At 39.8% G+C, this 12539-nt stretch overlaps 1 protein-coding gene across 6 annotated transcripts in view; it reads left to right on the top strand.

Moving 5' to 3' along the window:
* CAPS2 (calcyphosine 2) overlaps positions 1-12539 on the top strand; it is a 62547-nt gene that overhangs the window by 15805 nt on the left and 34203 nt on the right. For all 6 annotated transcript variants that reach the window (XR_012655984.1, XM_032767005.2, XM_032767001.2 and 3 more), the window contains exon 8: positions 661-783. Coding sequence is in view for 5 of the 6 variants with exons in the window: in XM_032767005.2 (XP_032622896.1) it covers positions 661-783 (123 nt within the window). In the remaining variant the exon portion in view is untranslated. The remainder of the gene's footprint in view (positions 1-660; positions 784-12539) is intronic.

The following is a 12539-nucleotide window of genomic DNA, read 5'->3' as shown; positions in this document are numbered from 1 at the left end:
ATCCTTTCTAACTGTAAGGATAATTGCACACTAGATTAGGTTACTTAAGAAGGTTGTGGAATCTCCATGGTTGGAGGTTTTAAGAACAGGTTAGTCAACATCTGTCAGGGATGGTCTAAGCATACTTGGTCCTGTCTCAGTGCAGGGGGATGGACTAGATGACCTCTAGAATTTATAGAATACACAATCAGATTTTTTTTAAATCAGTCCCTGAGAACATAAGTAGTTGTTTTATGAAAATGTGATCTTTGCATTCAGCATAATTAATAAAAAAAACCTCAGCTTTTGGGGAATTCTTCTAAAAAAAGTCTGTATTTCTCCCCTTAATTTCTAAATATATTACATTTATCCTTTATATCCATCTCCTCTTAAGAGCACTGTTAACTTCTGTAAAACTGCAGGAAATGTCTAAGAGAAGTATAAACCAGCGGTTCTCAAACTGTGGGTCAGCACCCCAAAATGGGTCATGACACCATTTTTATTGGGTCCCAGGGGAGGCATTAACCTTGGTGGGGTTGTGTAGTAATTTTTGTTGCCAGAAGGGAGTCGTGGTGCAGTGAAGTTTGAGAAACCCTGGTCTAAACCAAAGAAAAATATTTTTGTTTGCTACAACTGATTGTCCATGATGTTGTAAGTAGAATGCAGTGTATTTCTTTGTAGGAGCCACAGCTTGAAGACAGGACTGATCATGATCTTACAGCTCTTGATGAGAAAGCCCTCTTGCAGCAATGCTATACAAGCAAGCCCTACACAATGCAGCACAGCATAAGGAAGTTAGAAGCTGTAAGTTTCCTGGATAGTATTAAATTGTTATATAAATATCCCTACATATCAAGGCTTGTAGGTATAAATTTTGATATGCTGTAAAACATATAGAAAACCTCATTGATAGATGTTTGTATATATGTGTGTATTTTTACATAATATATTTATATTGATTAAATCATACATGATATAGCATTGACAAGGAAATTAACTGGGTGACCTAATAGGTTTCTTCTATTGCTTCTGTGATCTTTTGTCAGAACTGTGCAGAAAAAGCAGAAGAACTCTAAACACTGAGTTTAGTATTATTTCAGCAATGCTCAGCAGCCTCCAGGACGTGACCTTTTGCTGAACTACACCAATAAAACAAAACAAAAAGGCTTGATTTATGGATGATCTGATGTGTTGAATTCACTCTGTTGTGATTAAGGACTGTAGCACATAGAATATTCTATTAGAAGGTCTTGAAATAATTGTTGAACTTGGATATCTCATATACAGAAATACATAGGCACAAAAAGTGAAAGCTGCCAAGGCGTCCTTAACTTAGAATTTCAATTGAGAGTTGGTTTGTCATATCCTTAGTGCTTTGAGAGAGATTTAATATGTAATATATATAATTTGAGTTCTTATCCATACATTTTTTTCATTTCTGAAAATATCAGACCTATTGTCAGTTGTACATATTTATTTTTAAAAAGCCTTAAAAAGATTCTTAAATATATAATATATGTTATCATTTCCTTTGAGTGTAACTATTATTAATACATACTTTTAAAGGGAAGCTTTTCTGTAATTCCCTTCTGTTCATTATTTTTCAGTATCAAAAATAGTTTAGAGGTAAGTTGTTGTATTTTGAGGAGTATTTTGTATTTGTATTGAGGAGATAGCAACCATGATGCAGTCTTCTTTGATTGAAGGTTTGCATCCACAATTGGTCAGTTTAGACTGTAGTCTAGGAGTACTCTTGGATTCCTCACTGATGCTGAGCTCTCACATCACAATGGCTGTGAGACTCTGTCCCATCCAGATGGATGAAGACCTGGCCTCAGTTATTCATGCCTCCATTACCTCTCAGCTGGTCTACAGCAATGCAATATGCCTGGCATGAAACCGTCAGCACTTAGGAAATGCCAACAAGTACAAAACATTGCAGCATGTCTCCTCAGCAACGCAGGCTACTTTGAGCACATTGCACCTGTCCTACACTCTCTACACTGACTTTCCATAGAATTTTGAACCAAGTTCAAAGTCTTGGTTCTTATCTTTAAAGCTCTCCATAGCCTGGGCCCAGGATACCTAAACAATTGTTTTAAAGCTTCTGGTCAACAGCTTTGCTCCTCTGACACAATGGAACTCTCAACAGTAAGAGTAAAGCTCATCTGTGTTGGAGACAGGACCTTCTCTGGAGGTTGTCACAGACTCTGGAAATAACTTCCCCAGTAACCAAGGACTATCACAACCCTCACCAGCTTCCACTCCACTCCAAGTGCAATGTGCATTTTTTGACCTTGCCTTCTTTAACATAAACAGGTACATCTAAGAAAACAACAACATCCTACAAAATCAAGGCTCACCGTTCCACATGCTTCTTCCTCTGGGAGATGATGGTACCTCTTGTTACGATCACTTGCTAATATTTCCCATTGGTCAGGATTAATTCCAAATTCCTTCATATCTTGCTTGCATGTGTCTTTATAGCGAAGCTTGGGACATCCTGTTGTTCTAGTTCCCTCCGATAGCTCCCCGTATAACATGTCCTTGGGGATCTGTCCATCTTCCAACCTACTCAGATGGCCCAGCTGGCGCAGTCATCTTTGCTTGAGCAGGAATGTTACACTTGGTAAATTTTCCCTTTGAAAAACCTCTGCCTTGGTGACTGTATCTTGCCATTTGGCGTTGAATATGTGGTGTAAACAACGTAGGTGGAAACTGTTTAAATTTTTCTCCTGATGAGCATAAGTTGTCCATGTTTCTTCATCATACCATGAGATTGCTGAGGATGCAAGCATTTTGGTACACTAGCATTTTGGTCTTGATGGTAAGCTTTGAGTTATTCCATGCTCTTTTAGTTAGTCTGCTAAAGGTGGTGGCAGACTTTCCAATGCGAACATTTAGTTCTTCATCCAGTGAGAGGTTGGTGGTCACTGTAGAGCCTAAATAGCTGAATTTTTGGACTACTTCTAACTGGTTTGCATTTAAGGTAATTGAAGGTTCTTGTAGAACCCCCTGTTCTAATACAACTATTTTCTTGGTGGTGAGCGCAAATACCTGAAAAGCACTTGAAAGGCCATCCTTGAGTTCTTGTAGTAGATCTTCATTATGGGCTATGAAGGCAGCATCATCAGTGAATAGACGTTCCCTGGTTAGCACCTTTTTGATTTTGGTCTTTGACTTAAGTTGGGACAGAATGAAGAGTTTCCCATCTGATCCTATGTGGAGATACACTCCATCTTTCATATCCTTAAACGCACAATTCAAGAGTACTGAGAAAAAGATTCCAAAGAGTGTAGGGGCAAGAACACATCCTTGCTTCACTCTGTTTTTCATCTCAAAGCTGTCCGAAGTGGACCCACCAGACTGGACAGTTGTTTTCATGTTGTTGTGGAATGAAAGTATAAGACTTAACAGGGTTGGTAGGCATCCTGTCTTTTCTAGTAAAGCAAATAGACTGGCTCTGCTGACTGTGTCAAATGCTTTGGTTAGGTCTACAAAGGTGATGAACAATGGTTTATGCAGAGAGAAAAACTGACTTACTAGGAGACTTGTGAATTATACCCTTTACCAAAATTGTTATAGGGTTAAGTTGTAAAGTTAGTGATTATCCTTTAAAATTATCTGGTGTTTGATTGGCAACCAGTTTTTCATCCTCTTCAACTATAGTAGGGCTTGGTCTATATAGAATATGGCTTGCACATGTAAAATGCCTACCCAGGAAATCTTCTCTCAATCACGGATTGTCTCTGTATTTAGCACATTAGTGAAATAGAGTCGCACTAAGATAGAGGGAGCCACAGCTGATCAAAGATAGAGATAGTAGCAAAGAGTCCTGTGGCACCTTATAGACTAACAGACATTTTGGAGCATGAGCTTTCGTGGGTGAATACCCACTTCGTCGAATGCATGTAGTGGAAATTTCCAGGGGCAGGTATATATACGCAAGCAAGAAGCAGGCTAGAGATAGCAAGGTTAATTCAATCAGGGAAGATGAGGCTCTCTTCTAGGAGCTGAGATGTGAAAACCAAGGGAGGAGAAACTGGTTTTGTAGTTGGCAAGCCATTCACAGTCTTTGTTTAATCCTGAGCTGATGGTGTCAAATTTGCAGATGAACTGAAGCTCAGCAGGTTTTCTTTGAGGTCTGATTCTGAAGTTTTTTTGCTTTTCCTAATGCGGGCATTGTAGTTTTGAGAATGCTTGTGGAGATTTTGTAAGTGTTGGTCTCTGTCTGAGGGGTTAGAGCAGATGTGGTTTACCTCAGTGCTTGGCTGTAGACAATGGATCTGTGGTGGTGTCCAGGATGGAAGTGGAGGCATGAAGGTAGCATAACGGTTGGTAGGTTTTTGTATAGTGTGGTGTTAACATGGGCCTCATTTATTTGCACCTTGGTGTCAGGAAGTGGACCTCTCGTGTAGATTGGTCCAGGCTGAGGTTGATGGTGGGGTGGAAGCTGTTGAAATTGTGGTGGATTTTTCCAGAGTCTCCTTCCCATGGGTCCAGATGATGAAGATGTCATCAATGTAGCGTAGGTAGAGAAGGGGCATGTGTGGACGAGAGCTGAGAAGCGTTGTTCCAGTCCAGTCCTTGAGTCCATCTTTAAATTTTAATGGAGTATACCTATCTCCTATAACTGAGAATCGATCCTCCACAGAGAGTCATTCTAATTCCATCGCCCCTGCATCACTATGCAAATCCATTACCGAGATTTGCCCTCCCAGATCCCTAAATCCCCCTTTCCAGTATTAACTCGCAAACCCTGTTTTTGAGTACGCTAGCTCAGACCACTGATGCTACATTCCCATAGATTCTCTTGAACTAACTGTACGCCACACAATGCTCTTTAAGTGTGCCATCCCGAAACTGAGAGCAAGACATGCAATGAGAATTGCTTCACATGTATGGGAACAGATGTTCAAACCCGTAAGGCACACCAAGTAACGGATAACCAAGCAACAACTCTCTGAGGACTACTAACTATATACAACTGAGAAAAAAACGTGAACTAGATGAAGTGTTCAGTTAAGATCACCACGAGCCTGTTGCGAACTCAGCCACGATGATAAGAAGCCTGAGAGACTCTGAATGCGAGAGCGGGTTTGGGGGCCCAGCACTGCCTTATTATAGGGAAGTTGGACTGATCACTTTAATTGAATTGCTAACAGTGACATTAAACTTGCTGGAATCTAAGATGTGAAGGCTATTGTAACAAGTGATCAGTGTAACTGATAGATTTCAAGGGGGGGGGGGGGGGGGTTTAAAGATAAGGGAAAGAGGAGGGAAGCCGCAAATACCAAGGACATAAGCGAGCATCAGAATGTTTCATTTTCTCAAGAGTGAAAAAGCACAACTGCAAAACTATACCAATGTAAGAAAAGTAAAGTCAGTAATAGGGCCAATATGCTCATTGGAGCTTTTAATACTTGTGAAAATGAAAACGCAAGCCTAACACAAATATAAACAAGACCAAATTGCTAGAGTGACGTGATGTTAAATAGCACAAACAAAATCAAAAAGGTGAAGTACAAATGATTACCACCATCAGAGCGAAAAAAGACAGTAGACGACTACTTAATTAATGATGAGGAGCAACAGTAAGAATAAATCATTCCCACATCATGGGGAAGAGAGATAATAGCAAATTCAACACAAGAAAACTGAGGTTAATTGCTATTCTTGGTCAGTCTTCACTAAAGAGAGTTACATGTAAACACAGCTCCATTCCAGATAAACGTCCTTTACAACTTACACATCTTTATGCATTCACTATAGAGGCATTGCAATCACAAATCTTGACTGGATTGCTACTTTGCAGGAACAACCCTGTACAACATGTTCTTTCACACATGTCCACGTTCAACATGAATTTCATATACACATCAATTCCTTCATGACTCCCTGGTCTTCTCTTGTTCATATGTTTTCGGTTATAGGAATTCCCTGGCATCCCCTGCTTATCTTAGCTAGCTCAGACTTCTCTTTTAGTTTACTGACCCCATTACTTATCTGAGCAAAAACTGTTCTGTCTCCAACTTTTCCAAGCAACTACTTCATTATGATTCTTCACCTATTAATCCCTGTTCATGCATAAGATATCAGCCCGCTCCCCCCGCCAACCTTCAATACTTCATGTTCAGGCCAGGCCTTAATCCTACAATATTCACTGCCTTCTCAACCCCACCCTTTACCTTTATTATACATATTAAATCCCCTTAAGCCCAGCTCAACATGAATTTTTTTACGACACTGTAATCGAGTGATTACCAATTCTATCACTCCGTTGCTTGTACTAATTTCTCCATGGCATGCATCCTACGTCCAGTTCACTTTATAGTCCAATAGGATAAGAGTCACTGGATGTTGATTTAATATCCAAACTTATTAACAACTGTCTGGAGTACCGGAAGAAAAAGAGTAAACTTGCAGAACTTCCAGATATTTCAATATACTTACCTGGGGGCTTTTGTTTCCTAGCTCCGCCCTCCCCTTTTCATCCTGTCCCCAGCACTTGCGGTGGACCTTACCATGCCCCTTCACCAAATAAGGGTTAAGGTCAGCTAAAAGGAGGAGAGGAGTTGCCTCATGCTGTGATTCTTCATAAAGCCCAACCCTAGCGTTCCCACTCTTTAGAAACACTCTTTAAATCTTTATCAAACATTTATTGCGATCACTGTTGCCTTTACAGAGTCCTGCAACTGGGCACCACCCATCGCTTACACACTGAGTCTGCACATATTAATTAATCCATTCAATGTAGCACCGCACTATGCCCGCATTTGTCAATCTGATGTGATGGGAAAGAATTCCTATACTCCCCACCCTTCGGAAGCAGCCAACTAGTGTAGTGCCACGCAGATTCCTGACAAACTTGGTATTTTTGCCTCTTTCAAGGGAAATGGGTGCTTGTTTCTGTGAAAGGAGGCCTTTCTTTCTGCTTAGATTGGCACATGTATGACACTCACATCGCTTCTTCCACGTCACCTTAGGGGAGATGAGCCAGGTGAGTCTGTCTGCCTCTCTGCCCTTAAAGAGGTACTCCTTTTCCCCCAGCAAAGAACCAGACAATAGGCCCACTGTTTTAAGGGTGCAGTTTAGTGCCTTCCAAAGTTCAGGTCAGTAAATGTTATATCTCGACTTGAATTCTATTTCCTATTTGTCACGTTATATTGCTTTTGACATTTTCTAGCAGACATTGCCCTTTGCTCTAATGGAGTTCCAAAGGTTCTTTGCACCATTTCATGAAAACGGATAAATTTGTTCTCATCCTTTCTCTTATGTTCTAATTTTTAATACAATTGGCCTTACTAAATGTTCATTCGTTCGTAGACCCCTAATTCCTCTTATTATGAATTTGCGCTTTTTCATGTAATAATTAGCTCCAGGAAATTCCTCAATCACGATTTTCACTTGTATTTAGCCACATTAGTTTGAAATAGAGCTCCGCACTAAGATTATCGAGCGTGTAACAGCCTCTGATCAAATTAGTGTTACTAGAATTAGAAATAAAGGAATAGCAAAAAAAAAAATGGGAGTAAGGAAGCTTTCCTGTTGATAGCATCACTCCTATTCTTTCATCCATACCATTTATGATTTTTTATAGACCCCTGGTTATCCCCTCCTACACTCGCTCATGCGATTTTCCAATCTGAGTGGTCCCTTGTAATTTGCTCCTTGTATCGATGCTGTGGTCCATACCCCAATCATTTTGTTACGCTCTTCTACTTAGCGTTTTTTCCAAGTTTTAATGTACTATTTTTGGAATAAAAAACCAGAACTGCACACAGTATTTCAGATGTCGTGTTCCAGGATTTATGTAGTGCATTATGAATTTTCTTTTTTATCATATATTCCTTTTCTATGGTTCCTAGATGTTTCCGGGCCTTATCCACAGCGACTCCACAATTCTTTTTGAGTGGTAAGTAATTTAGACCCCTCATATACAGTTGATTATTTTTCCAACATCACTACTTTGACTTAACATTGAATTTCCTCTGTCCATTTGTCACCCAGTATCCAGTTTTGTGAATCCATTTTGTAAACTCTTACTCTAGTGCACTTGGACTAACTATCTATTGCTAAATTCTTGTTCCCTGTCAAACTGTGACACCTTTTTCCCAGATACACTTATGATTATGTTTGACATTACTATCAGTAGTACTGATCCTGAGAACTCATTTATTCCACGCGTCTGCTGCCATCTGAACTAACCATATTATTCAACCCTTTATGTTCCTCACTCTTTTATATCGATTAGCTAAGAACACCATGGAGCGACTTTCCCTATTATCTAATGACGACTAGTTGCTTAATAGCCTTTTGTATGGGTTGCCAACTTGTTCAGAAAAGGCCTGTTATAACTAGTGGTCATCTTCAAAGAATCTAAAAAGATTGAGACTGACATCGCGTCTTACAAAAGCCATGCTGACACTTCCACATAAGCATCAGGTTTAGTCTACATACTCTTTTGCTAAAGTAGGTCTTAAGATAGAATGTATTCAGGGATGTGTCTATACAGGATCTGTCTCCGATGGGGCAAGGGACTGACTTTGATGACCTTCTACGAGTCCAGTTGACAGTCCGTAGAGGAAAAGTCTTATGGCTATTATTCGTATGAGTGCTGATAATCTCTTTTTTCTAAATTTAGTTTCCAACAATTTTCATCCTTGCTCTAACTGCAACGTCGGGTTAAGCTTGCTTTCGTGTGTTTGTAATCGCATTAGCTATTTTCGGGTGTCAAGAAATTTTGCCCCCTGAGGAAGTTGCAATTTTGTTAACGAGCATTACATACAGGTGCCATTATGATGAGCTATCTTTTACTCTTCTCTTGGTACAGCAGGAGTGTTCTTTTAATTAGCTGAATAGGTTTTTAAATCACTGTTATTAATTTCTCACTATGTACCAAGTCTGGTAATTTGGTGAGTCTTATTCTATTGCTTAAATCTTAAAATTATCTCATGTCCAAAACCACTCATCTTACTGACACCTCTCAAGTCTCCGGAGAGTTTCTCAGATTCATCAGCCCGTAAAAAGAAAATGGATCAGAGCTGCTTGGGAATCTCCCCCATTTCTGCATAGAAGACGGGATTGAAAAAGGAATTTAGATTTCCACAACGCCTTGTCTGCCCTGCATCACCTGTTAGCACCTCAAGTTCCAGAATAGCCCACTACATATTGGCAGGCTCCCTGCTAGAATAGATCATCACATTATATAACAAAGTTAGTCTTTTTTTCTTATATTCCTTGCTATGTTCCTCTTTTGAATTCTTCTTGTACTGCTTATCACACTTTTAACATACTTAGATTCCAGCAGTATTATTTTCTTCCATATTTTCTTCCTAGGATTTTATTTTCAACATCTTTACATAAGACCCTCTTTCCGAAGTATGTGCGCTTTACTGGCGTCTGTTTAGCTCCCTTGTGAGGTGGGCTTTTCCTGTCCCTCCCATTATTTTTTCTTGGGGTGAGGAGGGAATGTCTCTATTAGTGTTTTAATGAGCCTCTATTCACCCCAGTGTGTTATTTAAAATTGGTACTCCATGTGGTTTGCAGAAGATTTCACCCTCAGATCGAGTTCCTTTCTAACTTCCATTTCAGCCTAAGCATGCAATTACTGTATTCACTAGCCCCCTTTGTCGAAGGTTGTTATGCCTACTAGTGTGGTTTCTTCACCTTCTCCCTCGTAACATGGATGTTTTCAAATTTAAGTAATTATGGCTCTCATATACCAAAGACGGGATTTAGTAGTATTCTTCGCCTCTATGATACGCCAAACGCGTGATAAGACCAATGAATTACCACCTTATTGTGGCGATTGTTTAGTAAATTGGTGTGATTCTGCCTAGTACAGCATTATCCTCCTCATTCAGTTTTGAGGAAAATGGAAGATAGCCCATTCCTTTACGATTGTGGATTTGGTTGTCTCTGACGTCTCGTTCTATTCCTGAAAAATCTGTCGTTTAAAGCAATATCATGTAAATTTGAGCAGAAGAGAGTGTATCGCGACAATACTCAGCCTAAACTAATTTCATAGTAGCTTTCGAAAAACATGGGAAACAATTATAAAGAATCAATGGGTAAGCATATTGATGAGTAAGCAATATTTATAAGTAATAGACCAACCTGAACTGATAGATAGTCTCCTAATAGGAGCAATCGCACGTCATTGCCGTAGCAACTATATACATCATATGAGTGACCTTAAAAACAAGATACTGGACCTAGATGATTAGGAGAGGACTTGTTTCAGACATATTACACTTATTTTAGAAAGGCTTTTGACACAGTTCCACATGACAGCCTCAAAAGAAATTCCATAAACAGGCATGCACAACTATTTGATAGGCTATACTCAAAGAATACGTTATCCAATGATTCACTGTTAAACGGATATATATCTCCATGAGCCTTATAGTCTTCCTGGAGCTGTACTATTCAATATCTTCTTTATAACTGGAAAATAATGAGAATATCTTATGAAATTTGATGACACCAAATGGGAGAGGTCTGTACTGGAGAACATGGGATCTTAGAATTCAAAATGCTGTACAATTGAGACATTATGTCTGATATAAAAAAGATGAAATTTAATAAAATAACGTGAAGGGAATATGCTTTCATACACACGATCTAGGGAATGGCATAAAATCTCAAATTGTACAACTACCAAATATGGATAGTAACTGCTTAGCAAATCATTACTAATTAAAAGGATCTGGTGATACTAATTCACAAATCTGAAATGAATTCGCAGCAATTTGATGCGTTTAGAAAAGGAGTACAATGATCATTTGGGCCTTGCCAACCGCTTAGTAAACAGAATGTAGAGGACGCGAAGTACATGGAATCAACTTCCCACTGAATCGTTGTTCCAGGTGTCAGATGGTCACTCTGCTTAGTTCGGTAGGAGATCTATCGTCACTTGAAGAAATGTATTTTACAAAGTTGGTGAGAGTTGAGTCTGGCAGAGAGGTTTTAGGATGGAAGGCCACTGTAGAAATATATTTATAAATTTTTAGATGAAGGCCTCACCTAGATGTGAGGTGGGAAAAACTGAGGCATGTTTAATCTTAGAAAAGAAACTGAAGAGACAACTGAAAAGAGTCTTCAAACATTAAGGCTTAGCAAGCACAGTTTGATTAAAACTTGTTCTCCCATGTTCACTGAAAGTAAGACAAGAAGTAATGGACTTAATCTTAGCAAGGGGAGATTTAGGTTATGATCTTAGGAAAACTTTTAAGTCACTCGTATTAAGTGAGTATATCGTATTTGTCAATCTGCTTCGAAGGGAGGGTTGTAGAATCCATCTAGTGAATAGTTTCAAGAACAAAACTTTAACCAACACCTTGTCACCAGGAGCTAAGTATATTGGTTCCTTGTGCTTCGGCACCGAATGACTGACCCTCCTCAAAGGTCCCTCAATCTACATTTCATCAATCTCTTGTGCATAACAGTCGCTAATAGTTGGTGTGTTCACTACCAACTTCACAAATAATACAGTATGCTGCTCACTTCTTAACGCCATTGGCCATAGTCCAGCCAAGCTCATACTTATCATTGCCCATAGGTTACATGGATATTTTCAGCCAACTTGTCCCTGGATGCTTTTTCTCTAGGGTTAAGAGGCAAAACAATCTCAAGAAGAAAATAATATTCAAGATTCCAACAAGAAGAAGGGATCTCCACAACCATAGCATATGTTCACGAACAGCTACGTCAGGATGTAACTCTGTTGCATCTCCCTTAATTACTATTCCTCATGCGGGACTACATATCTAGATCGTTTTCGAAGTGAGTGAGCCTTGAGCTTTTTCTGGGGTGAATACCACTCCGTTCACGAGCGCGAGGAGTTGGAATTTTCCAGGGGACTAGGTAGTTAATTATTATGTGTAAGCATGTCAGGTCCTCAATTATATGAGGGTGTGTTCAAGATCGAGGGAGATTGTGAGGGGCCACGAGGGTGTACCTCTCGTTCTAGCTGAGCTTTGAGGACTGTTGTAAGACAACCTGGATCAGATGATGGAGGGTGTTGAACCACTAGGGTGTGTAACGTGTACATAGATGGGCCTAAGCACAGTCACATTCTTTGTTCTAGTCCACGAATCTGACATGGGTTCGAATCTATGGTGGTCCATCCTTTTAGCGTCTGAGCTTATAGTAGTGTGTTTGGCTCATCGGAGAGAGTTGTGAAGTGGCTCTCTACAGCCTCCTTTTTTGTTAATATTTGTCGCTCACCGATATTCCTTAGTCTGTGTTCAGCGATTAACAATCCGTTGGACTTCTCTGTACGGATTTGGTCCAGTGACTCTTAGGTCGCTATCTTGGACTAGGTTGTACATTAGCTGAGGCATGCTCTGTATATCGATATTGTCGTGGATTGGAAATTACTTATTTTGCCTGGACAGTAGGTCAGCTCGTCTGCAAACTAAGTGTCACCTAGGAGTATAAGGAGCTCATTACTCGGTAAAGAGTCAATAAATTTGATGCGCAACCCCACACATAGGGAATAAGAGGGGATGCTATGCGACGAGGGAGGCTGATGGAAGCGTTGTTCCAAGGGTCAG

Source organism: Chelonoidis abingdonii, chromosome 1 (assembly GCF_003597395.2).
Source record: "Chelonoidis abingdonii isolate Lonesome George chromosome 1, CheloAbing_2.0, whole genome shotgun sequence".
Lineage (NCBI taxonomy): Eukaryota > Metazoa > Chordata > Testudines > Testudinidae > Chelonoidis > Chelonoidis abingdonii.
The sequence above is the reverse complement of the archived record's forward strand: the minus strand, read 5'-3'. Positions and strand labels throughout refer to the sequence as shown.